The following is a 27,401-nucleotide window of genomic DNA, read 5'->3' on the forward strand; positions in this document are numbered from 1 at the left end:
CTGAAACTAAAATATCAGTTTAACGATGTGCAAAATAATGCCTGTTGGCCTTATTTGTTATTTATATTTTGCCCCTTAAATTTGTTTTTATTTTAGTCACAGGAGAAATTATCTATTTTAATTTATTTTCTTTTGTCTGTTATTCTGACAGGGCAGATTTTTCAAAACCATTAAATAAAAACCGAATAGATGAAATCCACTTTTCACAGTATTGTTAAAGCGTTGCTACTATTATTTAACTAATTAACTCACTAACTAGTTTAGTAATACAGTGGAAAGTGTTGCTCACACTGCAGAGCTAGTTGGCTAGCTAGTTAGCTAACTTAAAACCTTAATGTGACTCAGCTAGTTAGCTAGCTGGTTAGTTAGCTAACTAACTACACTGTTTCCCCCGGTGTATTATAAGCCTGGCAGGCCACCAGGCTTTAATTGTGGCCCCACCAGGCTAATCATTGCTTATTTATTTAAGTCTTTTTTTAAGACTTTATATTCTGTGTTCAGATATAAAATTTACAATCTTGCAATAACACAGAATTATCAAGTCATATTTTCAAATTTCCTGTCAACTTTAAACATTTTTTAACTCAAAAACACGACGGGTCGTGTGTTTTTGACACACGGCCAAAAACACACGTGTGTGTGTGTGTGTGTGCCCAACCAGTTGGGCACTGGTTGGATGCCGGTGATTCCCCTGGTGCCCAACCACCAGGCTTAACAAGTTTTCTGGGGAAACCATGAACTCTCTAGCTGAGAAAGCAGCGGCTCTATTTTTAGCCTCCTATTATAATTATAGGGACAGTTTAAGTAAACAAAATGTTTTTTGTTTACATAAGTCAGGATCTTCCTCCTCTGTGTCAACCTGCAGGAAGCAAACCGACTCTTGACCCTTTTCGGTGGGACTTTGTTGGGAAGAATCTGTTTGCGATGGCAGCTGAAGGTGTCATCTTCTTCATCTTCACCATACTCCTGCAGTATAAGTTTTTCATTCACTTCAGGTAAACCCTGCTCTGCCATCCCCTGCTTGGCTTTAAGTTTTATCTTGAACATATTTCATTTAGTTTCTGTATTCCTTGATGTTTCGCTGTAAAGACGGTTATCGTTTCATTATTGTTTGTTTAGGCCGTGGTGGAACGATCCTCAGCTTCCTCCTCTTGGTCCAGAGGATGAAGATGTAGCGAGAGAACGTGAACGAGTGAAAAGTGGCAAAGCTCATTCTGATATCCTCACCATGATTGATCTAAGCAAGGTACAAAACGCTTAAACAATTTTTTTTTAGCAACCTAAAATATGATTTCAGGGGAGTTTATCAGAAATATGACCAACCAACAGCGAGTGTAGGAAGTTAAATTTGTGCATTTATGTAAAATCCTTATTTAATTTCTTTGTAACATAAACAAATGCATTTTAAGATATTAACAGAAATGTTTACTATACTTTGAAAATTGACTAGAAATTAGCAGATAGCACTGTGGATATACCATTAGGTATTCTGAATCCTCATTTATTAAATAGTGCTCCCCATGACTGGAGTATAATAATATAACTTTATTTTATTTTGTCGTTCAGGTTTATAAAGCTGGAAAAAAGCCAGCTGTGGATCGACTTTGCCTCGGGATTCCCCGCAGTGAGGTGAGAAACTTACAAAATGATTTACACCGCTTGAGCTTTCCCTCACTTTTGAAGTTTGTGTCTTTAAGTGTCTATCTTTTATTTAAAAATGAAAATAAATAACTGAGATTAAAAATCTATTTTCTAAGAGTGGCCTGGCAAAAACAGCAGCATAAGACAGAACAAATACAAAACTAGAGGCAGACGATTCACAACCAGGAGACATCATGTAATTAAACATTAGGGAAGATGCAGAAGCTGATCTGTCCTTTAAAACTGACCTGGATTGAAACAAAGAAAGAAATTATAACTTTAAATAATTCTGTGGATTATTTCAGGTGGCAGAAAATTTAAAAGCCTTTTAACCCGGTTCAGTTCTGACCTTTGGAGCCATCAGAATGATGTCCTGAGAGCGCAGCCGATAACAGCTAAAGGTTCAAGACCAGGGGTGTCCAAAGTGTGGCCCGGGGGCCATTTGTGGCCCTTGGAGTGTCCGGGCCAAACTATTTATTTATAAATCTGGGTAAAACTTTTACCAACATAATTTTCTTACAAAACAAAAACAATGAAGTACAACACAAAGTTTTTGTCTTTTTATAGCCAAGCTTTCAAAAACCACATCTGACTTTGCTGCACCCAAATCAGCTTTTACTTAATTTATTAAACTTGGCAGAATGTAACGAGTGTTTTTATAGAAAGTGACTCAAAGCAACCGAATAAGTTTGTACAATCAAACCCAAAAGAATCTAAAAATTTGTTGGCTTGATTTTAATACGGCAAATGTGCAACATCATTAAACTTTTTGGATCTACAGTGAATGACAGCAAACAACGAAATCAGACAACTTTAATAGCTTGATTTTGGTTTAATCTTTTTTTTTTTTTTTTCTGACCTGTCGATTTTGGCAACCTAACAAAAAGTTTGGACACCCCTGTTCTAGACGAAAGTAAATCTGTTGGAAGATGCCCACAAATGCATTTATAGGTAAAAACCGGACCGGTAAGAGAGTCTGCAATCAAAGGCAGACAGACAATTAATAAGTTGTTAAATCCTACTTATTGTAGATGCATTTGAAAAGCTCGTTATTGGGTTAAAGCTGCATAGCAGCGTGAATATGAAATGTGAGCAGGTTGTTTAATAATATTCCTGAACCATAAAATTGTTGTCACTGATTCCAGCTGATTTACTGGACTTATCTGCGATAAATGTTGTGTTTTCTGAGGCTCTTTTAACTCAAATCGTGTGTTCTTCACGTTTCTAATTGTTTTATTTCTCAGTGTTTCGGCCTGCTTGGTGTGAACGGAGCAGGGAAGACGTCCACGTTTCGCATGCTGACTGGAGATACACCGATCACACATGGAGAGGCTTTCCTCAACCAGCACAGGTGCAGAACCTCTCCCCGTCTGGGAAGCCTTCACCATCAAAGGAACATTTATTTGTTAAGTCGCTGTTTGTCCGTTTCTCAGTGTGCAGATGGAGATGGAGCGCGTCCACCAGCTGATGGGTTACTGTCCACAGTTTGATGCCATCAGTGACCTGCTGACGGGTCGGGAGCATCTGGAGCTCTACGCTCGGCTCAGGGGGGTGCCAGAGGATTCTGTTAGCAAAGTAACCAAACCAGAAAAAAAAACCAAACATGTTTTTTCCTTCATCTTTCTAGCTTTTCAAAGTTTCAATCAAATGATTCAGTTTACCTTAAAGTTCAGGTTGAAAAGTTTGTAGTTTTCTGTTTCTGAAGTTTCCTCTCTGGCCTGTAGGTGGCGCAGTGGGGGGTGAAGAAGCTGGGGTTGACCCAGTACGCAGAGCAGGAGGCTGGAGGATACAGCGGAGGCAACAAGAGGAAACTTTCCACGGCAATCTCCCTGATCGGAGCGCCTCCTGTTATATTCCTGGTACAGAATCAAAGCAGACGCAGGAGAGGCTCTGCTTTAATTTAATTAATTAATTAATTTTTTTATTACATTTCTCTCTCTACTGATAGGATGAGCCCACAACTGGGATGGACCCAAAGGCCAAAAGATTTTTGTGGAACTGCATCCTGAGTGTCACGAAAGAAGGCAGAGCTGTTGTCCTCACTTCTCACAGGTACAACACCCAAAATGGAGTCAGACTGTTGGAGAATAAGTTCATTTTTCCTCTATATTCATAGAAATAAATGTTTATAGTCTTTGTGGTCTTATTTTTATTATAATTTTTTCCGGGGTGATATAGAAGTTACAGTAAAGAGCAGAGCATGAAGGCCTCCTGTTGTTGCACACATACCAGGAATCATAATGAAAGCAGTTTGTCACCATATTGATCTCAGTTATGGCAGATTTTGCCGACTTACATTTAAATACTTAGTGATTTCTATTTATATATTATGTTCAATACTTAAATTGACAATTTGTACTTGCATTAATTAGCATCTGCTCGGCAACACAAACACATATAATCTTTTTTTATATATCTTAGAATAAAGTATGGGTAATAAAACACTTGATAATGTGTTTATTGACCTCAAAAAACACTTTTTTTCCCCTTTTTTTGTTGTATTTTTTTACAAATAAATGTGTATTTATAATGATATGAATGTCAAAGGTCGTTTCTTTGCCTGTCATTAGCATGGAGGAGTGCGAGGCTCTTTGCACCAGGATGGCCATCATGGTGAACGGCAGATTTCAGTGTCTGGGATCCGTGCAGCACCTGAAGAACCGGTAGCCACACACAACACAACAATTCTTTTCTCCAATATTTTTGTCCTTTCAGTCTTTGTAGTGAAAGGTTGTATTTATATAAGCAAAAAAGAAAAATAATGCAAATTGCACAAAAATAACATTTGGAGATGAAGAAGAAAGAGTAAACTGTGAGCATTGGTTCAGGTTTTATGTTGCAAAATGCTGAAAAGTTCCCTCTGTTTGAATTTTGAAATACCAGAATTTGCACAAAACTTTATATTTTTATCCGTTTGATTACTTTTTAAAATATTAGTACTTGTGAAACCTTTTTACCAAATACCTTTTTCACTCTTGAGTAATGTCTTACTTTTACTTTGGTTAAATTTTGAAGCAGTGCTACTTTTACATGAATACAGTTTTGCTTTACTGTGCAGAGTAAAGTTAAATCTCTGTTTTGATTTAATTTGGAAAAAACTGGAACCAATCAAAACCTTCACAGCCCTGCTTTGAAAACTTATATTTGATAAGCAGCAATATTTAAATTAGATGCTGCTGATTAGATAAAATAAGATTTTGTTTTTGGCTAAATGTTTCATAAACTTATTGGATAAAAAAGTTCTGTCACAAGTCATGATTTTATTGATCAGAATATTATTCAGGTTTGTGGGTGAATGAGTGACTTTGTTTTGGTGATTTTTGGGTTTAAAATGATCAATGATTTTCAGAGTTTTGTTTCAAATATCCACTGACTTAATTACGCAGAACTCTGTCCCCATTAAAGCTAAATCTTTTAAATCCGACTGGTGAATTTCAACAGATTTAGTGACTGGATGTATCTGTGATTTTAAGGAATGCAGCAGCAAACCTTCTCACATATCTTTGTTTTGTGTTAAAGAAAGATACAATACATGGAGGAAAACATTTAAACTTGATCTTCTTCCATCCTGTGCCCAGATTCGGAGACGGATACACCATCATTCTCCGTCTGGCGGACACCAAACCGGACGCCGAGTCCTGTCCCATCGACGCCTACATGAGGACATCGTTTCCCGTCATCGAGCTGAAGGAGAGACACCAGAGCATCCTGCAGTACCAGCTGCCATCGCACGCCTGCTGCCTGGCCCGCGTCTTTGACGTTCTGGCCAACAACTACGAGGAGCTCGGCGTCGTGGACTTCTCCGTCTCGCAGACCACCCTGGATCAGGTGAGGATGAGGATGCAGCAGAAATGAAGGCCTTCGTTACTCTGAAAACAGAAATTTTGTCACTAAAGGTTGGAGAGCGCTGCTGTAGCGAATGATGAGCAACATGCAGTCCATAAATCAACCAATATCAACGAATGTTTGGTAAAATTAACTTAATCTGAAGCAGGAATCCAACATTTCCATGGAGTTTTGAACAACTGCATTCTTAGATGAAGAGGGAAGATTTTAACTTTTAGATTAATTAAACAAAACGTTGAGCAAGATTACATCTAGTTTTAGTGGCTACTGGCTATTGAGTCTCTTTGGAGAAGAAAATGTTGAACTTTAAAGGTTGGGGCAAGCTGCACTGCTTAGAATGCCTAATAGTGCGTTTACACCAAACGCATTGCGCGCATTAAAAATGCGTCCGATGCTTCAAGTTCGACATGTGTGCACTTTGCAGTCACACGTGTGACATTTTGCTCTAGACCTGCGTCAGACGGGCCAGAATCTCTCTAGGCAGCCGCTGGGAGGCTTAAATGTAACCTCAAACTCTTCCATCGTCTCCTGCATCTTTTGTATAAATAAGTTTACTTAATGTTTATTTAACATAACACAACATTTTTGCTGGACGGATTTGGATAGCTCAAATGCGGAAATATATTTTCAAATAGTAAAAATCATAACTTATTCAGCATTCCAACTTCCTCGCTGATACTGCAAGGTCTTTTCTATTCCTGTTTCTGGAGGCACAACTTGAGATAGATGATGGGACGAGAGAAAACAGCGACAATTAGTTTATCCTCCATAGAGAACGCATCAGAAAATGCATCACTACGCCACAGAGCGGAGTCTCTCTGGTTGATGCTCCGCATCGAACGGCAAAAGTTCAGATTTTCCAACTCCAGCATTGGACGTTCGAAACGATTCAAATCGTGCCTGATGCGCAAAACACGCCGTGACGCGGCCTTGACCCTCCCTTGACACGCCTCCACATAGACTTTGATGCTCAAAACGCATTTGTTGTGTACTCATCATTAGGCTACGTTCACACAACAGGCAAATGCGTCTCAAATCTGCTTTTTTTGCTCATGTCCAACCCATATCCAACTTTTTCACGGGAGTCTGAACGACCCAATTCTGATCTTTTCACGCAATAAAAAAGGCCCGTTGCTGACGATTTGAGAAACTCTCATATGAGGAACTAATTCAGATACTGTAATTTCTGATTGCTTTCAAAGCATTTCCACTCTGAACGGTCATGTTGCATTTTATCTCACTTTATGTCATTGAGGTGAGACATTTGTCATAATTCAAATAAAGCCAGACGGTAAATCAAGACGTAAACAAAAGCTGAAAAATCTAATCATGAACTTGTGAAAGAAATCTGTCAGTGAAGGCATCACATCACAATCTGACTGCACATCCAAACAAACCTCTCTACAGAATCTGTAGTCAATGCTCCACAAAACACTGGTGCTATTAGTTGTGCTTTCTTTTGTTTTTAGCTTCCATCGTCTTGTTAGGATCTTGTGATGATGCTGTCGGCTCCCGTTGCTGATGCATAAATTGCAGCATCAGTTATTACTTCCTTAAACAATGGACTGTTTAAGTGTGATATCAACTTTCTTCTTCTGCGAATGCAGGTTGCTTGTTGGACGTAAATCGTTCACATAGAAGTCTCATTGAGGTCGCATTTAACTAGTTGCATGAATAACCAAGAGAAAAAAAACAAAATCAGATTTCAGAATTGAGCATCACAACCTGCTGTGTGAATGTAACCTTAGACTCATTCATTTGTTTCCCTGCTTCATTTTTGCAGGTGTTTGTCAACTTTGCGAAGGAGCAGACTGATGACGATTGCCTCACTGACGTGATGATCGGTAACGGCGCGGCGCAGTTAAACCTTCCCGCCAGAATAAATCCCCCCGCCGTCAAACCCCAACAACCCCCAACGCCACCTCAGCTGAGGAAATCCCCACAGCTTCCTGCGAAATCACCCGACAGCAACCCGAAGGAAACCAAGCCGAAAAAGGCCAAAGCCAGAAAGGTCAGTTCAAACGGAGAGATGAGCGGCGGCATGCCCATGAGCAGATCACCTCAGGGAGAGGAAGTCGGTCCAGAGGCGGGCAGCAGCAAACCTCACAGGTCGAAACACAGAGAGGAGAGCTCCAGCAAAGATCCGGCTGCGCTCTTCATAGTCGGCAGCAACTCACAGGAAAGCTCGCTGTGATGAGGCGCAAGACAAAGTGGACCAAAGACAGACAGAATAATAATTACTTCCTGTTTATTCACCTGAAAGCTGCAGAGTTCACACATGACACGAACTCTCCGGAGTCAGAAGTGAACGATGTTCTTCCTTTAACGGCTGCGGTGCCTTGTTCACCTTGTTACGTATTTGTAGCTTTATACGCGTTTTAAAAAAGACCTGAAAGTAACTGTTTGGTCTGTTCTGCTTGTCCTGAAGGAATACTGCGAAAATTTCTCAAGTTTCCGTCAGTTCGTCTTTTATTTATGTAATTTTTTTCCAGAAAGCACTTTATGCAAGATGCTGCAAAGAATCAAACAGTAGCAGATTAAATGTGACTTATTATGGGGATTTTATAGATGTGAGTGACATGGATCTTACCTCTTTAATGTTTTATAATTACATTTTTGTCATCTATATCTTTTTTTAAATGTATTTATTTATTTATATAGTCATAAGGTTTGCAGTTACTGTCAAGTAGAGGTTATTCACATTTTCTTTTTATTATTTAAGTTATTTTTCCATCTTTCTCTATGCTACACTTTTATGAGTGTTTTAGTCTAAAAAGGCTCCAGTTATACAAACGTTTCTTTTATGATTTAAATAAATGATAATATGCCAAAGTGTCCAAATCCAATGAACGATAAAATCCTGATCAGTAAAATACTTTTGAAGGAGAGCAGCTCAGTTCCCTGCCGAATGGCTGAAGCACTGTGATGCACTGTTGCATTTTAAAAATACTGTTACTGTAATATTTGAGACAAAATAAGCTGTCAGAGCTGATTTCTTCTGCTCTTTTTGCAGTTTTCCCTCCTGTTTTATCCTTTACTGCTGCATGTTAAATCAAATAAAGCTGAATGTGTAATTTCACAGTGAAGGCTGGCACCACTGAATGTAAACTTCTACTTGAAGGAAATATTTATCTGCTGTAAGATGCAAATCATATCCTGATATCATGATGTGGAAAAAGACTAAAGTCTGTTCCGAATGTTTTCTGCTGGAAGAAAATAAAAGTATTTGATTTGTTGACAACTTTCCTGTATTTCTTTGCTTTATCTAAGAACAAATTAAATTGTTTTCTGATGTTTTTCAAGAAATCTTACAGATCACGAATGTTGATTTTTGGCATATATCTGATATAATTTCAGTACTTTCACATATTGTAAATTTTACAATATTTCAGAACCCTGTTTCATTCCGCTGAATCATTTCTTCCTCTTTAGTTTAAATGAGGACAGGAAGATGAACAGAAAGTCAGCAGCTTTCCTTGTGGTTGTTTTACATAGTAACATGGCAGAAATATTTGTTCAGAGTAGCGGAAACATTAATTTCCTCTATTTCAGTTTTTTCCTTTTAAATCTGTACGGTGGGATAAACAGCGCCCCCTTCTGCTCGAGCACCGTCCTGCCTTTGCTCTGTCAGCCTCACTGGCTAGCTGCTAGCACCCGCTCTCACTGCTTTAATTTTTTAATTTTCTATATTCTGTCCCCTTTCTTTGTAAATATACTACGGCCCTGGTCATCCTCTTTCGATATACTTGAATAAAATGGTCGTTTTGACAAATGACGAAGAACAGGATTACATGTAAGTACTAACTTCCTTCTTACATTAGCTAGTTTGCATTAGCCGAAACTATAGTGCTTGTTAAATTACAATAAAATATGTTTCAAGTGTCTTTCTCGTCTTTAAACGCATTTGAACTGACCGAATATCAAGTAAATACCTAAAGCTTTCTGTAGCCTGTGTTTTAGTGCAGATTTAAAGGTTTTAAAACGATTTATTGAACTATCCTTGTTAGCCTTTTGCAGCTAACAATCTAGCTAACTTGTTTACGTCCGTTTGTCGTAGAAAACCATCATAATTAACATTATTGCATCTAAATCTAACAAGTGCATGATCTATGTGCATTTACGAATTGTTCAAGCAAATTTCACATCACGGAAGATAATAAAAACGTGCAAAAGGAGTAAAATACTGTTGTAACTATTAAAAAGCTGGTTTATACGTCTTTTAATGTTAAGTGAATGATTCAGATGAACCTCATTTTACAAGGTAGAGATTACACAACAAGTATAATGATACTAATAACATGCAGGGCTGGGGTAAAAATGGCATCTTGCAGAAAGAAAGCTCAGCAGAGGCGTGGGAGGATCCCCACTCAAACCCACTGACCTACATCTGATTCTGCTGCTGGAAGCAGAGGATTTAAATTTCACTGCCCTGATCCACTTTAGCCTGCTGGGGTCTGCAAACGGCGGCTCCTGAGACCTTCCAATGTAGTTCTCCAGTAGCTCACTAATATTTTTAAATAAAGTTTTAATAATAACATTAAAAAGCATGTTTTGCATTTGCTAAATCATGCCGTTTTCTTCTCATTAGGTTAGAAAATATGTGCTTTTTCCTGTATGTATTAACGTCCCATCGAAGGAAAACATATCCATCTTTTCTTAAAGGTCTTACGCTTTTATTTTAAAATCTAGATAATATAGAAATAAAATGTGGGGTCTTGAAACATTGCAACACATTCCTTACAATAGATATTAATCAAAACGAGAAGTTGTCTTTTTTTTTTAATTACATTTGACCTTCACTGAGGGTAAAAATGGTTCTTTGGACTGCTAGGATAGATTACTGCAAAGCATTAGAAAGCATTAAATCAAAAAATATTAATAATACTACTTGCTATATTATTTTTACAGCCACTGGAGTGAACTGAATGTTGTTCCTTTCCACATATCTTTCCATGTTAAAATATTCTCCTGGCAGATTTCTTTTGTTTTTTTCTTTGCAGATGTTAAATGGGGATTTGTCTATTATTAAACAAAAAGTAGATTTATTATTGCAAACTACTGTAGGTGCGTGCGTTATTGCTAAGTATTGAGGAACTTCCTGGTTTGTGAGCATCTGAAATCCTTAAATGGTTTTGTTTTCTTTTTCAGTGACTTTGTTTCTAATGTGTTATCAAATTTTTTCAAATTATGTGTTGTGATTATGTGTTGGTTTTTGACTTAATTTGATTTTTTTTAAAAATTCTCTTCATGTCATTTCTTAATTCTACATGTCTGACAGTAATTAACCGTGAGTTGATTAATAGAGAGATTGAAGCCAGAAAACATTATTTAGCTAATTCAGTTGAATGAAAATACATTTGAATCGCACTTTATCTATTAGGATCACATTGCTACATAAATGCAATTTATAACTTTAAAAAAATGCATTTATCACTTCTTTTTAAACATACATACATGAATGACAATGTAATTGTGTTTAGCTTCTTTGAATTCTCCAGTTTTTTATTGGCTTTGTTTTTGTTTTTGTTATTTTTTTTTGTGTGGAAATGCGACCGTCAAATGTTTGTGCAGCTTAAAGAAACTCAAGAGATGTTTCTGGTTTTCAGCCTGATAGAGGAGCGCAAATGCGTCTCGCTGCCCTGCTCGCCTGCTAAGCGAGTTTCTCCAGCCAAAAGGAAGCAGTATTACATCAATCAAGCCGTCCGCAACTCTGAACTCACTCCGCGCGCCAAAGGCAAAAAGAGCCAACGCCGACAGGAGAACAGTAAGGCTCACTGAATGTATGATCCGGTCATTTCTTTAGGTTAGATAAACATTGAAAGAGACACTTTTAGAGTTGGTACTACATAGATGTAGAGGTGCAGAAAATACATGTATATATTTTGAATCATTAATATTTTTTTATTTAAGAAAAAGCCAGGCAGCTAAGCTAAGTGAATACTGATCATTTAAGTTGCACATTTACGTTTTGGCTTGTAAAATCGATAATCTACTTTCTTGGCTGCAGCTCGTTATCTTGCCAATCTCCTGGAGAAGGACGAATGCTCCAAAGACGACCTGGAGGTTTGCAGCAACCCGGCCCTCCCGTCCATCTTTACTGAGGCCTGTACCAATGGAAACTACATAGAGGTACAGTTTAGAAACTTTATACTTAAGGTAGCAAACAACGCCTAATATTGGGAGATTTATTTTGGAGACTTTATATCTAATTGTTTGATTTAAATGTCTTAAAATTGAGAAGAAGCTCTTTTAAAATGTTTCATTTTGCACATATTTGTTGTCAGATTGGTTCAGAGTTGAGTAGTAACTAGTTACATTTACTTGAGTAACTTTTACTACGCCGTACTTTTATTTGAGTACTTTTATTTTGAAGTATTTCTACTCTTTGAGTAAAATTTCTGGATTCTCCATCCACCTCAGCTTACCTGAGTGAAGTTGCACCATTCACTTTCTTCAAATCAGACAAAAATGGTGTCAAATGTTTGTGCAGCTAAAATTTTCGTTTGTTCCGCTATCATTTTAAAGATATTAGGAAAAGTTTCCAGAGGTCATGAAAGGTCAACCAGCCCCTCTACCTTCTTCAAATCAGACAAAATTGGTGTTAATCAACTCAACTATGTTTGTGCAGCAAAAATATTTTGTTTGTGCTGCTTTGGCTTTGATATTAATGAAATTTTAAAGGTGATTTTGTAAAAGTGGGGGGGCTGGTTGAACTTTTGACCTTTATACTTTCATTAATATCTTCAAAGTCAAAGCAACAAAAACGTAGTCGAGTTGATTAACACCAGTTTTGTCTGATTTGAAGAAGGTACGGGGGGCTGGTTTACTTTTCATGACCTCTGGAAACATTTGTTAAAATGTTTAAAATGGTAGCGGCACAAACGAACATTTTTGCTGCACAAACCAGCACCACCAGGTCTTCATCGTGGAGTGAACTGAATCTGCTGTTCATGTGATTTCCTTAAAAAGATTCCCTTCTTATTTACCATCGTAGTTTTAAATCGTTTTGTGTTTCGGTAGCCGTGGAATGACTTCATGAATTGCTCCGGTGAGGAACAGGAGCGGCTGCTTTCTCTCCTGGAGCAGGAGGGAACCAATAGGAAAAATGCCAATCAACTTCTCAAAGACCACAGGAATGGTGAGTCTTTCCGTTTGGTTTTGTTTATTTTGGAGCGTTTTGTTTTCGTGCGTGCGGCTGTTCGGCTGACTGACTCTCCTCTCTGCAGTATTTCCTGCCTTTTCTGCTCAGGAGTGCTTCCACAGAATCGATCGGCGGCTTCGAACGACTCTGAAACGGAAGCAAATACCCATGGTGGGGGTCGCCTCGTTGTCGCATTTCCTGCGCTCAGAAGTTTATCGTTATTGTTAACAGTTTCTTTAGTTAAAATTTGAATTGCTTCTACATTAGGATACATTTTATTTGTTCCTGTTTTGTTGCAATGATTTTATTTTCTTTCTATTTGTTTAATCTGTCACTTTTCACATTATTCTGTTAGACGGATGGTGAAACATGAGTTTAGAGAAGGGATGCATAGAAAAGTTGCAGTAGCTCTCTAGGTCTGGACTTGAGTGTCCTTAATTTAATGTTAATTTTAATTTTAGGGTTTTACATCTTTTTGTTTGTTTTTGTTCACTTTATGACTTGGACAGCCTTATTAAGCAGAACACACAATTCAATCCCTTTTTTTTGGAGTACTTGAAGTCCTTGAAAGTGCTTGAATTTCAGTTAGGTGTTTTCAAGTTTTGACAAGTGCTTGATTTCTTTATAAAGTCCTTGAAATGCTTGATTTTCAAGCACTTCCTGATATTTTTGTAATAAAGCATGAAAATCCCACATTTGTAAAACACCATTTACAGTTGAAACCAGAGATTTTTATACACCTAATAAAAACACAAACATATCTTTTTTTCCTCACTGTTTGAAGTTAAATAAGACAAAACTTTTCTTGTTTTAGTTCAGGTAGAATTACTAAAGTTATTTATATTTGATAAATGACAGAACATTTGTATGTTGTTTTTGAATATTTGTTATTCCTATTTGCTCAATGATGTATTAATGTAAACGTTGGTCTAAGCAACACTATTGCAACTTATGGGATTCAACCTTTGCATGTTTGAGGGTCTCCGCCACTTTAAGAACAAGATTTTCTGATATTTCAGTGTTGGTAGGAGAAAGGTATGATGTCGGAAAACGAGAGTAAATAAAATCAAATCTTTTGCTTCTTTTTCTCCAGGGAAAGCTGGAAGTGATCGAGGAAGACCTTCTCAGCTTCTTCAGCGCTGAACCTCACTCAGTTTACACAACCATCCTCAGTAGCAGGTAGAAATCCTCTTTCTGTTGTCACAATATCTGCAGGTCTTCTGGATTCAGATGCTTAGTGTGAAGACTGGAAAGGTAAGTCTTTAATGGTTAGTATAGTATAATTTCTAATTAGGTAAAATAATTATTTTATTAGGAGGCACTACTGTTCAGTGCAGGCACTTCCTGATTCTAAAAAAATTATTAAAATTCAGCAAAAGCAGGCAAATTGTTAATTTGAGAAAGGACTGAGCTTCATTCAGCTGTTGAAAAACTGCAGTTATCTGCTCTCATTTGTGAGTTTTCTTTTACTTTAAATAAATTTTGACAGGTCTTAGTGTGAAGCTGCCACTGATCTTATGATCTACTTCGACTTAAATTTCCAAATATATGCTGGCATCATGCAGGAACTTCAACACAGCTTTTCCAATCAATAGCGAATTAGATCCATCAGGGAAAAAAACAATTTAAAAGAAAATATTTGTGATTTTAAAGTATCAGAGCCCGACAACGGCAGCTTATTCGCCACTTTTGGGACATTAAATAATTCAGTTAAAATGTGTACCTTAACTTTATTTGTGTACTTCGTTTATATTAGATGGAAAAATTGGTTAAAAAAAAAACAAATGTCAGTAATTAACGAGACTTAAGTTGAATATATTTCTGCTGAGTAAAGAAAGGGGAATTTTTCAAAAAAATCTCCATATTTTTTTGTCATCCTAATGAAGCACAATACTGTCAGAAAGGTTAAAATACTTGAGATTATAAAATAGGTGATGAAAAACTTTACTAGTTGGTTTGAATTTGTTGTAAATTATAATGTTTTTGTGTGTGTGAGCCAGTTTTGAGAGGCTGCTTCTTCATGCCATCTGCCAGTACATGGACCTCGTCTCTGCAAGTGAGTGGACACTATATTATGCACAATTTTTATTTTTATTTGCAACAAACAAACAAATCTAAAACTGTTTTTTTTAAGCTTTTCTCTTTGATTAGAAGTTTGATTTGTTTCGGTCACATTTGGATAATGAAACTGTTTTGTGCCAACAGGCATCGACTACAACGGCTCACGTCAGACTGAAGTGATGAACAAACAAGACGAGTTTCTTCCTCCTGGACTTTTACTGTCTGCCTACCTGGAGAAGATGAGCTGAGACCTCCTCTTCCTCTGTAATGTAAATGTAAATAGGACGTGGGGTGAATTTTCCATTAATTCTATCCACAAAGAAACTTCAACAAACATTTAACTAAACCTTCAACTTGCTTATCCTTCCAAAACTTTAGATCATTTCACCCGTTTCTCACTCGTTGCTGGTTTGGAGCAAAAGCACTCAAAACATTTTTTTAAATGTCAGTCTCGAATAACGATGTTTTTGCAACGACTAATGATTACAAAATGTTTGTAATCTCCGTTTTGATTAATGCCGCCACTTGAGGACGTTTCTAAAGTAGGATTTAGTCAAACGCTGAAACTGAAAAACGCTTTTTGTCGCGCACGTCTGACTGGAAACATGGAATCATAAAACGATAACAGTGAGCTCCTGTTCTACTCCAAGTGCCGATTTATAAAGTTTTATTCTTTTACATTAGAGAAGAATAAATATGGACAAAGTCATACTTTTACTCTAAGCTATAAAGCTTAATTAATTGCAGTAACAAAAGTTATTTTTGTTCTCATTGGCCTGTATTACTTTGACAAAAGTTTTGATTATAAAAAATATAGTAAAACCTTTTCCAATTTCAATGTGACGTTTATCCTGTTCAACAAAAAAATAATGTAGTTGCATAAATTTGTGCACAACCTTAACCTAATACTTTGATAAATAATGTATTGACTTAGTTTATGGTTGTTTATTAATACTAATCTAACAGCCTCCCTCTTTTTGGCTTTGATTTGACTCTTGACTTAAAATTTTATCAAAGTGATACTATTGTGATAACAAAATAAATTTCTTTAGGAAATTAGCCACATAAATGTCCTGAAGCAGATTTGATCATGTTTAATTATATTTAGTGACGCTTTCATCAATAAACAATGGAACAAACAATGAAGAAAATAGTAAATGAAACAGCAAATCTGATAATACAGCCAGTTTTTAAAAACTGTTTTAATTTATTGGGATAAACATAAATCAAAATTCCTATGATTAAATATTTTTCATGATAAGCGATGCAATAAATTCTGTGATCTGGTTCCGACACTTTAAGGTTTGTTCATCGTTTCTTCCACATCAATAAAAGCAACGGTTTCATGTAAAAAAAAAAAAAAGGATCAGATCATAATACTGCCACCACCGCGTCAGCCTCGATGTTTGATAAATATCCAGTTTTGGTAATGTTACTTCAAACCGTAGTGTGTGTGTGTGTATAGTTTCTCTAAAGAATGCAAATGATCTTAGGAAACTGAATTTCACTCAGGTTCCTCAGATTTACGTTGTTTTTTTTTGTGCATTTAAGGAAACAAAATGTTAAAATTTGATCCAAAGGTGTGTAAAATATTTGTCTTAAGTGATTTGCATACTTATACCACATTTTTCCCTCTAATAGATTAGTTTTATTGTACAGGTTAGATGTCAAATTAAAGGTAGAAAACGTTTTGAAATGATTCAGCAGCACTAGTTGTTCTCCAAATACAAATATACAAAATATAAACCTGCTTCCTGGCCATCACTAGAAATATTTTAGTTATTCATGTTGATGTTGCTAAGCATTTCTCATAGATTATAAAATACATACAGAATACATTAGAATCAATACAAGCTCACTTAACGAGTTTAGTTCAATCTATAAAGAGGAAGTCAAGCCTTTAAAGTGGAAACCTCTACGCCATCATGTATGAAAATTTAATGAACTGAACATGTAAAGTGTGTCTGTCTGAATAGAGAAACAAAAATGATAAAAGCTGAAGAACTAATGGAAAGTTTACTCTGAGGTCTGCAGCTGGCTTTAAGCATGAACGGTGCTATCTTTGCTCTCAGATCAAATGCTTTTCTGCCTGAAACTGTCTCCTGGATTTCTGTCAGCGAGTTTCACAGCATGAGTTTTAGGGATCCTCCTGTAAGCACAGACATATCGCTTGTCAAAGTGACATCGTCCTCGTTGTTTAGGGGACATTTATCCATCCGTATCGATTTCTGGGCGCGGACGTCCTGTTCACACTGGAAATGTTCTCATTAACTATATCTTCAGAGTTTATCGATTCGGCTGCAGACACTGCCACCTGAAACGCAGTCCGGACTTTGAGCTCAGATCTGTCGAGGTTTCCGATTACACAGCAGATCCAGTTTGGACGGCTGGAGCTACTGCTGTTCTGGTGCTGGTTTCCAGTGTAGACAGAGCGTCTGGGTCGCCTCAGTTAGTCTAAAAGATAAGGAACTTTATTCTATGTTAAAACCTATAATAGGAGCCTCCATGTCTGCATGCATTTCTGGATTTTTTCCCCCCTCCAGCCTCTTTGTTTACACTCAGATAACAGGTTTAGCAGCTGCTTTACTTTAACTGATACTATCAATTAATGTAGTTCCCAGTTTGTACAGCAGAGGCATCATTTTGCACTTTTGTGATCCACATCAGAGTATTTTTTTAATGATTTAAAAAACACTTTCATCAACAACCACTCTTAAAACCAGAAGATAAGCACTTCAGCTTTATGAACCTGCAGTTTCTATCATTTGTCTGTACATGCATTTCTATATTTTTACTTGACCAGATCTTGGAAACGTGTACCCAGTTTCTGCTTCTTTTTTACGCTGTTGACAGCAGCAGAAACAAAACTTGAAATGTTGGTGCATTTTGTCAACAACCAAAGCGTGTGTGTCTGTTGCATGGATACATCCAACTTCTCAGGCTTTGAATCCATCTCTCTGAATGTCTCGTTTCACATGTCGTCTGCTCTCTTCACATGAACCTGGTTCGTGTTCTCTGCAGCTCTTTGGAGGGCTGACATCTTTTTAACTACATGTAATCACGCTGTAAATATTTAACTGTCTTGTGCCAAAATATGGTTTTTAAAAGCTTAAGCATCTGAAAGCTGAATACGTGATTCTGGAGGATTTTTGTGTATATCTGATGTGCATATTTATAATGATCTCTGCCGCTATTAAAGGTGATTTAAGGTGCATGTTTGTGTATTTTATTCCTTGAGTTTTTCTCTTTTTCTTCAGGCAGCTGAAGTTGACTCGATTGTCAGTCAGAATCCTGATTTTAATATTTAATAAGTTACTGAAACAATTAGTAGATACAGGTTCAGGTTACAGTTGTACACATCTTCTATTTCAATGCTGTGGAAGAAATACATGGAGTTTATTTTATAAACTTAACATTTAAATCACAACAGAACTGACAAAAGTAATTATTTTTATACGTGCAATACATCCACATCTATATCTAAGTTTCATTCATAGTTAAAAGGTTTTTCTTTTTTTTAGTTTTATAGCATAAATATGGAAAAAAGTTTTGCATTTGCATCAGATTTAGCTTAAGAGTTTCTGTCTGTATTTCCTGATTAGAAGAGTTAAAGGGAAATGTGAAAAAATTAACATTTTGCACATTTATTAATACCTTTATAAACTTCTAAGAAAAACCCTATGCAGCTGTTTTTTGGAAAAACGTTCATGTTTCTTGGTGTCTGGAGAGGGAGCCATTTGAAAAACCTCCCAACAAGGCACAGGTATCTAGTAACCTAAATGTTGCTCCAGCACATTTGATCAGTTGGTTTTACTGCTGTGTGCGCTGCATAATGGCTGCTGGAAGAGACAACTGTTTTGTTGCTGACTTACCGTTTGGAAAAAACTTGCTGCATTATTGTTGGTTGTGCAGGAGGCTCCACTTCTGCTTTTCAAACATATGGTTGTATGATTGCAGATGTGTTTGCAGCCATTTTTGCATGCGATCGTATAAGCAACAGCTTATTTAGATTTAAAATGACATAAACCCTAAAACAGCTCATAGGCAGAACTGACCAGACTAAAATATCATCTAATAATTATTTTCTGCAAACATGTATAGACCATGTACCTACACTAACCTGTTCAAGAAATCACAATAGGTCCCCTTCAATAATAGTCTAATTATTATTTTTTTAATTACAGCCAATAGCGCCCAGTTTGGCATAATTTAAAATTACACCAGTCAAAAGCAATATGATCAACAACTCATAGCTCAATACAGAATGGACCAAAACTGTCATCAAACTGGCAATTTTAAAAATGGCGACCTCATTTGGACCAATTGGACTGAGTATGTAAAACCAATTAGATCCGACTTCATTTGATTGTTCTTGTGAATTATGTGCCCTGCCCTTGTATGTTATTGTGTTTTTTTTTTTTATTGCTCGAGATGGTGCATTCCCCGTTATTGTTCAATTCTGTTCATTTTTGTTATTGTTCACAACGAAAATTAGTAATAGTCCGTAAAAGAAAATACCAGAAAGGCAGTATGGACAAAATCACTTGGATTCTCAGGTTGTATACGTATGTACAATCTTAAATGGGTAAAGCTGTAATTAACGAATGTGATGGAAATCTGTCTTTCTAAATAAAAAAATAATTACAAAAAAAAAAAAATGGCGACCTCCATGGGTGAGAAATGTAACATTTTTGAAGTAATTATGAGTTTTACCATATCACAAAAGGAAAATTATTAATTATTAGTTAATAGGAAAATTACAACATATTTAGGCCATCATGTTCAACTAATCCTGGATCTCTTTAAAGCAGGGGTGTCAAACTCAAATACACAGTGGGCCAAAATCTTAAATTGAACAAAGCCGCGGGCCAAGGTTGAACAAATGAATCTTTTAATATGGATCCAAACAAGTTTTGATTTAACAATAAATATTGAACAAGCAAGGCTTATATAACTTAAAAGTGCAGGCGTGCAAAATTGAGTTGCTAATAATAATAATAAAACATATAAATGGCATATTAAATAAAATTTAAATAAAAATTGAATGCCTCCTTTCTGAGGTAAATGTCAAAATTAGCTTCGTACACAGACTAATACATTTGAAAATAAAATAACATAACAACTATGAATAAATCATTAAATAAACTATGAATAAACCATTCAGGCCTTGGAGTAACAAGAAAAGGTGCATAGAAAACGTATTTATTGCTCATTTTGCGACACACTGATCTACTCTGATGCGGCCAAGCCAGATACCTGGCAACTTTTTTTGGATGCCAGTTCATCAATGTCGGGGCTCAGGGTTTGAGCTGAGGAAACCTTCATTATCGAACAAAGGTCAGTCAGACGTCTCCTGTGAGACGTTTTTGTCATCTTCACTGAGGAGAAAAGTTGCTCACATACATATGTAAACAGATATTCTGTCTCCCACCTGTCCAGAAAAGTTCCATTTTCTGTCTTTCTTTTTGACATTTTTTGGTAGGGTAACACAGTGACGGCTGTAGTTTGAGGTCGCAGTGTGGTTTGGGGGAGAGGCACGGGGATGCGGGGTGCGCCGGGGCTTTCACCGAAGGAGTGCGCAAGAAGACGGATCACCACCTTCCTAATACATCCATGTCCGCTACCATAAGTGCTACTGACACAGAGGAGGAGGCGTGTCTGCCTCTGTCCTGATTGACACAAAAAACAGCAGAGCATTATGGGATTTGTAGTATAAGCGGTGAATGCGGCGTCACAGCATTGCCACCGTATAATACTGGCGGGCTGGCTCTAATATTAATTTGAAATTGCCTCGCGGGCCAAATATAATTACACTGCGGGCCAAATTTGGCCCGCGGGCCGGAGTTTGACACCTATGCTTTAAAGAAAGGAATAAAAGAGTCCCATAGTGACCATTAGGGGGCGCAGAGGCACCTGTTTTACTGTTGAAGCCCGTGAGGAAGTTGTTGACCCTTCGGCAGGAACAGACTTTGAGGAACAGTGGAGAAGAAGATTCTCTTCTGCCATTTGTGTTTGTTTTTGTGTAATTTAAAAAGTGCTGCTGCTGTCAGAAATGTTTATATTTAATTCAGGATAATTGTGTTTCTCCTGAATCAAAAGAGAGCAAACAGAAAAAACTCCTTTATGATTGTCATCAGCTTATGTTGCTGTGCTTTAAAGCTGAGGGAGCTTCTGTTATAGTGTTAAATGTCCAGATGTGAAAGTTTAATTTATTTACTCATTCAATGAATGATCTTCAAAAATATATTTTATTTGAATAATTCAATTAAGCTCATTGGTTCAATCTTATATTTAGAAATGAGACAATATTAATAAACATTTACATGTAAATACGTGAGATTATATAACAAATATAATACTAAATAAGATATAAGCAACCATAAAATCCAAACATATTTGCATATGTTTAGATTTTTATTTTAATATGATAAATTTTATGTTTTTTTGCTTTCCAAAAGCCCGTTTTTAAGAAGTTATCTAAATGAAATGAGAACGGTCCTTTTTGATGCTTGGAATGTAGAAAAAAGTAGCATTTTCAGTGGTGCTAAACTAAAAACTAACAAGAAATATCGCTGAAAATGTGAAAATTATTTTAAAAAAGAATGTCATCATATTAAAAAGTTTGAACATGCACTGTCCAGTGAATAAGTTACAGCCTATTAACCTCAAAATTAGCTTTATTCACTGAGGTTTGTGCTTTGATTCCAGTTTGCTCTCATAAAGACACCAAAATGAAGTTTCTGATTAAAGCTGAGTGTTTTTATCACATTTTTGGCCGACATTTTTCAAACAAATATGTGTTTCTTCCCTGCAGACTTTCTGTTTTCCCCAACTCAGCTCTTTCACTTTTAGGCTCAGTTTCTCTTCTGCATACTGAGTTCAGATTGAGGGTCGACCGGTGGTGTAATCTTGAAATTTAGCACAATGTGCATTTCTTTTACGCTAAAAAGAGATTTGGCGAGGCAGGCGAAGTGTCTTTCCCACGTCCACAACTGAGACAGACAAGTTCTGCCTCCTGAGCCACCCACATAAATCACATCACACAATTCCCTGTAAATGGAAATGTGAACTTTTGTGATGCTACAACCACAAATTTAAATAATTTTGTGTGACAGACAAAATATGATAAATAAAATAATAAAAAAAATCTGTAGTGATGTTCCATTTTACATAATTATGAATTGTAGTGAAAGTGACACATTGTTTTCATCATGTTGAAACCCAGTTTCTTGTCGACTCACTGTCTGATAAAGGCCAATTGGGTAAAACAAAAAAAAAGCCAAGATTCTGTATATTGTTGACAAGTTCTAAGTTAGTTTTGTCTTATTATTTCAAATGTACTAATGTAACCCTCTTATGTTCATCTCAGGTCCAGTAGGTCGACTTCACGACACACATTCAGCTTCACTACATTTATTCTAAGGAAAGAGGAAGTTAAGTTGGTGGTTTAACATAAGTCCAGAAGCTTCTGCCCCACAGTTACCGACGGCAACAGAAAAGGGAGGAGGAGATGCAGCTGTCAGTTACTGGTTGCTACGGTAACCACCAATTGTCAAGATGTCTGGAGAAACAACTTGGCTACACAAAACAAATTCAAAGAATAAATAAATTTTTGACCAACTTCACATTTATAACATTGTTAAAATAAAACCCCGTCACTCTAATACAGGAACGTTACAAATTAGACCAAAAAAATGTGGGTTGTTTTAGGGTTCTTTAAGATTTTTAAACAAAATAAATTTGACATTTACATCGACTTGACAAGTAGGATATTCATCAACATTTGATGAAAATAAAAGGATTGAAGCATTCAGAGACAGAAGACCTAACATTTATCAATTGAAATTGAAATTTTCTTTATTGTTTGTAGTGAGTCATTTACATATTAAACTCACAGAAAATTTTTACTGGCAGGTGGGCAGGTTAATCTCACCATCATTGCACTGCACACGCAGCGGGACTGCGCCATTGAGTGTTTTCCCCGATTTACAGACAAATGTAATGTGATCTGCATGTGGTAAATATATCTTATTCTCACCATATGCAAACTTAATGTTATGCTCGTTCATTAATTGCTCAGTCATGGTGCAGGGCTCTGAAAAAAAAAATTGAGTAGAAAAATAGAATTGCTAATAAAACAAATGAAATAAATAGCACTTGCCAAAAATAATACATTTGCTTTAAAATGTTTAGGTACGGTAATTTTATTTATATAGCACATTTTCAGCAACAATGCAGTTCAAGGTGCTTTACATGAATTAGAACAAAATACAAACAAACAAAAAGATAAATGTATAAAACTACATATTGACTCCCCATGAATAATAATAAGAATAAGTAGTCCGTAATTTATAAATTAGTAGATTTTCTCTGGATTAAAACTAGATGTTGGTTCTCCATGTTTGATTTTACACATTTTAAGGTAATGTACTTCATATTGCTTAAAATTACTTAATAATTTTATTTACACAATTTTAAGCAATGTGAAGAGTTATGCATTTAAAGATAATTATTTGGTTTGATGTTGTGCCATTACACATTTTATGAATCCAGTTTCAACAGTTTGTAAGTAAACAGTCTGTGGGGGACAAAATAATGACAATAAATAATCATTGTGCATTTAGGCAAAAAATATTCACACTCTATAGATGAAACTACAATGCTAAACCACAAGGTTGCTTATTTATTTCTTATTTCTATAAAATAAACTGCTCAAAAAAATAAAGGGAACACTTTAAGTGTTAAACACCTGTTTAAGTGTTCCCTTTATTTTTTTGAGCAGTGTACTTTCAATCGTCATTTGCAATATGAAAAAAAGATTTTTAAATGTACAGTTTTAGATGTTTACAATGTTTACGTTTTATGTACACTATTCTAAGCAAAGTGAAGTGTTCTGCAATAATAGATAATTACCTGGTTTGATGATGTGTCATTACATATTTTATATTTTTGATATTAGCTAGAAGAATCATAAGCAGCAGTGGATTCATAGTAGAATTGGAACAGCAGAAATATCACAGTTTGTTTAATAAAATGTTCAAATTTAACTTACTGAGGCATCTGATGTCTCCTTTCCATGAACCGTTGTCACAGGTTTTAAATGGGCCACCAGCCATAGGGTACATACTCTGAAAGAGATATTCAACTTTTTCACCATGTTCATACGCAAAATCTGATCTGATTATTGATTTGATGACTCCACCTTCAAGAGCTGGTGGTGGTGAACAATGTGAAGGAGCTGAAAGAAAGTGAGCAATGAGACAGTAGTTAAAGAAGGTGCTTCATCACAATGCAGGACGATTCTTTAGTGTTTTCACTTGAAAGAAGGAAAATTATGTTTGCAGTTCATTTCATTTAATATGAGACAGATAATCTGTGAAAAGATTGATCTCCTCCACCTCCTCCCTGTGCTGCTGTTGCTGTCTGAAGAAATGAACAGCTCTCGATTTAAAACAACCAATCAGAGCCAGGAGGAGGTTCTTAGTGCTGTAAATCAAACTCATGAATGCGCTGCTGAATGTGCTAATGGAGGAGAAACAACTTGTCATCACAGGGAAATCACTTGCCGCTGTTAAAAGTGGCCATGCTAGCTGATTATTGTCCCTATGAACCAGGGTCCCTTTAATTAATGTTTTCACATTTCACTTATTTAGGACCTCTGTGTTTGAGGGGAGTTTTCCAGACTGATGTTCTTACCTAGACATTCCTGTATCCCTTCCCAGGCTCCTTGCACACAGGTGATGGTAACAGATTCCTGATTCCCTCCCAAACATTCATATGTGAGTCGGTCACCGTCGTAGTAATTTCTTCTACTACTGCTGGTAATTCTGGAGTATTCAACGTTAGGGTTTTCACACTGTCTCCCTGATGAAGAAAATATAATTTTATTATCAGCTTATCATTATTTACAACTGTTGGACTTATTCAACAATATAAGTTTATCTTACTGCTATTTTTGCAGCTTGCGGTTTTTGTGTTTTTCTTTGTGATCTTTTTATGACAGATTTTGGTAAACAGAAACATCATTGACATCATTACTAGTAAGTCCTAATAATCAGTATCCATTTTTTCTATTTCAATTCATTATAAATTTTCATTAAACCTTTTTGTGTCCTCTGTACATTAAAGGAACAATGGAGTTTAAATTAGTAACCTCAAATGTTAGAGTTTGGTTTGTGTTAAACTTATTGGTCACATTAAAGTCCAAGTATCAACCTTTAAAATAAAAAATGAAGTATTTACACTTAATCTCTTTACTTTTTTGAGATTTGACACCACCTTCTAGAAAACCCTGATTCATTGCAGCCGACACAAAAATAATCCTCTTTGGATAATTTACAAAAAATGTTTTTCAAGATTATGAAGTATTTCATGTAAAGTGGCCAGGTAAATGAAATGAAAATATAGTTTTACAGTAAAACAACAAAAGACCATCTAAAGTGAACAGTACCACGACAAAATGGTTTCGGTATCCATCCGTCTCTGGTACACGTCGCTATGCTGTCTGAACTTGCAGGATCGTAGTTGTTGTCACATTTTTGCCCCAAGCGTTAACAGAACGATACAAATGTGCTTCTTGTATGTATCGTGGGCATGTAACCTCTGGAGTGGGAAAAAAATACATTTTCTATTTAGAAAGTTGAAATCAGCAGTACAAATCATACATAGGTCTAATTAAATATTAGCACAAATACTTTTTTAACTGAATAATCAATTGATGACATTTGGGCTTTTAATACCTTGGCATATCGGATCCGTATTCCAGTCTCCATTGATTCCACATGTAACATCAGCCACCGTTGTTTGCGTGTCCAGAATCCAGTGATTCTCCCCACATGTGACTCTCACTATTTCTCCAGGTAAAAACATGTTTTTGTATGGAGGGTCGTGGGTTGTCCCAGGGATTGATGCCAGATTCAGTTCACATTTAATTACTGGAATCATTGAACATATATTATGTCAGGTTATTTGCTGTAAGGAGACAGACTGTACTGAACACGTGTGCATAATAACTAAATGTTATAATTCGCAGAGCACTTTAAGGAACAGCAACACGATTTTTTTGTTTGTAAAAAATCAATTGATGTCTGCGTCTTGAATTCTGTTTGTAGCTTAGTATGCAGATTCTTCACATTCATGACTCTGAATGTTTAAAATACATATGTTTTGAATCCAGTTTCAACAGTTTCTTTTAAGTAAGCAGCATAAATAATAAATAATCATTGTGTATTTAGCTAAAAAAAATATTCACACTCTGAACCTGTAATGCTAAAGCACAAAGATAAGTAGCGCTTCTTCAACCTACCTTGGCATTTGACAGAAGTCAGTAACTGCAGCCACAACAGCAGGACAGAGTTTTTAATCATCTGCATTTTATCGTCTTATCTTGAACCGCCAAACAGAGTGAGACACCACAGAAAGCTACACTGTTTTTAGAGCGCGATTCTGCAAGAACGAAACGGATCACTGACCCGGTGTAATCATTGACCAGTGAGCTGAACTTTTCTTCCAATCCCAGATAGACATAAACATTTAAACAGATTTTTTTGCTAATGGATATTACTGCTTTTGTCACTTTAATGATTTTGCCACCCTCAAGTATTCTGGAGGCAGTTTATTTTGACAAGATCATTCAAACACTATAATTTCAGTCCTGTACTGGTTTTTCCAAAGTTGAACCTTAAATGCGCTGCATGCCGATTCATCTTTACACTGTGAAACATGGCAGTAGCAGCGTAATGCTGTGGGAATACTTGTGTTAAAATGGGAAGATGGATCAGGCTTACTGTAGCAGAAGATTTGTAAATATAATGGAGGAAAATCTACCAGGGAATGGTTCATAATAGTTGCCAGGTTTGTTTATTATAAATGTTTTTGGTCTTGTTTTTTTCTAACACAACCTGGAGGTTCGGACAAAAAACGGTGCCCTTTTAAAAATAGCTTCATTGAAAACCTAAGAATTAAAATCTTATTTAGTTTTCCAGACAATAGTGGAACACATACAAAATGACACAAAACCTCCTAAAGTAAGTTTTTTTTTCTCTGGAGTGTTGTAATTATTAAACTACTTTAGTTATCATTGATCTTCCCTGATTAGTAGCATAAAATACAATAGTGGATGTTACATCCCCAAGGCAGTCTAGGGGTTTTGGACGGGGGCTGTAACAATAGATAAACCAGGGAAAAAAGAAGAGACAAAACCAGGAGGGTAAAGTTTAAAGGGTTTATTCTTTAAGTGGGATTGGAAGAAGTCTCAAAGGTGAAAATGAGAACCTAAAAGAAAAGAAAGAGGAGAACAACAACAAAAAACCAGGGTTTCTAGTAGACAAATCCTCCATTACAGCACCACAAAGCTGCAGCACACATGCTGCCCAATTGGCCAAGAGGCCCTGAAAGTCAGTTTCCCAGCTGGGCCTGCTTAACCCGCTGGAGCTCAGCAGCAACCTGAATTGGGGGGAAATCCTACATGCAGCCACCACTGCATGTAACTGGATAATTATTGGGTATATGGTTATTAAGTTTCAGTAATATCTATTTTTTTTCAAATATATGTATAATTTATATTGTTTACAAGTTGCCATATTGTCTCTCTCTCTAGCTCTGTTAGTTTTTTTCTATCTAATATTTATGATTACTTGCCTTAATTGCTTCACTGTTAAGCACTGTTAAGCCTTTTGACTTTTTATTTATTTTTTATATAAAACACTTCATA

General features: G+C 36.3%; 2 protein-coding genes and 1 long non-coding RNA gene across 6 annotated transcripts in view; 2 read left to right on the forward strand and 1 right to left on the reverse strand.

Annotated features, from left to right (window-relative positions):
* Positions 1-8,728, forward strand: part of abca7 (ATP-binding cassette, sub-family A (ABC1), member 7) — a 43,134-nt gene extending 34,406 nt beyond the window's left edge. For all 4 annotated transcript variants that reach the window (XM_028028549.1, XM_028028548.1, XM_028028551.1 and 1 more), the window contains 10 exons: positions 866-995; positions 1,120-1,246; positions 1,567-1,629; positions 2,886-2,992; positions 3,075-3,216; positions 3,366-3,500; positions 3,590-3,693; positions 4,212-4,304; positions 5,220-5,469; positions 7,271-8,728. In XM_028028549.1, the coding sequence (XP_027884350.1) occupies positions 866-995; positions 1,120-1,246; positions 1,567-1,629; positions 2,886-2,992; positions 3,075-3,216; positions 3,366-3,500; positions 3,590-3,693; positions 4,212-4,304; positions 5,220-5,469; positions 7,271-7,681 (1,562 nt within the window). In that variant the 3' untranslated portion in view covers positions 7,682-8,728. The remainder of the gene's footprint in view (positions 1-865; positions 996-1,119; positions 1,247-1,566; positions 1,630-2,885; positions 2,993-3,074; positions 3,217-3,365; positions 3,501-3,589; positions 3,694-4,211; positions 4,305-5,219; positions 5,470-7,270) is intronic.
* Positions 8,729-9,081: 353 nt separating this feature from the next.
* r3hdm4 (R3H domain containing 4) lies at positions 9,082-17,903 on the forward strand. The gene is made up of 8 exons (XM_028028206.1): positions 9,082-9,280; positions 11,094-11,251; positions 11,495-11,616; positions 12,508-12,625; positions 12,714-12,799; positions 13,722-13,807; positions 14,629-14,684; positions 14,834-17,903. Exons 1-8 carry the CDS (start codon positions 9,243-9,245, stop codon positions 14,935-14,937), a joined length of 768 nt encoding a protein of 255 aa, XP_027884007.1. The 5' UTR covers positions 9,082-9,242; the 3' UTR covers positions 14,938-17,903.
* A 6,512-nt stretch (positions 17,904-24,415) lies between these two features.
* On the reverse strand, positions 24,416-26,013 carry LOC114150911 (uncharacterized). Its single transcript, XR_003596858.1, has 4 exons — positions 25,995-26,013; positions 25,429-25,623; positions 25,140-25,291; positions 24,416-24,553 (listed from the first exon to the last, which is right to left on the reverse strand). It is a non-coding gene; the product is annotated as an uncharacterized LOC114150911 (long non-coding RNA).
* Between the last annotated feature and the right edge of the window lie 1,388 nt (positions 26,014-27,401).

The sequence above is a fragment of the Xiphophorus couchianus genome, chromosome 9 (genome assembly GCF_001444195.1).
Source record: "Xiphophorus couchianus chromosome 9, X_couchianus-1.0, whole genome shotgun sequence".
Classification (NCBI taxonomy): Eukaryota; Metazoa; Chordata; class Actinopteri; order Cyprinodontiformes; family Poeciliidae; genus Xiphophorus; species Xiphophorus couchianus.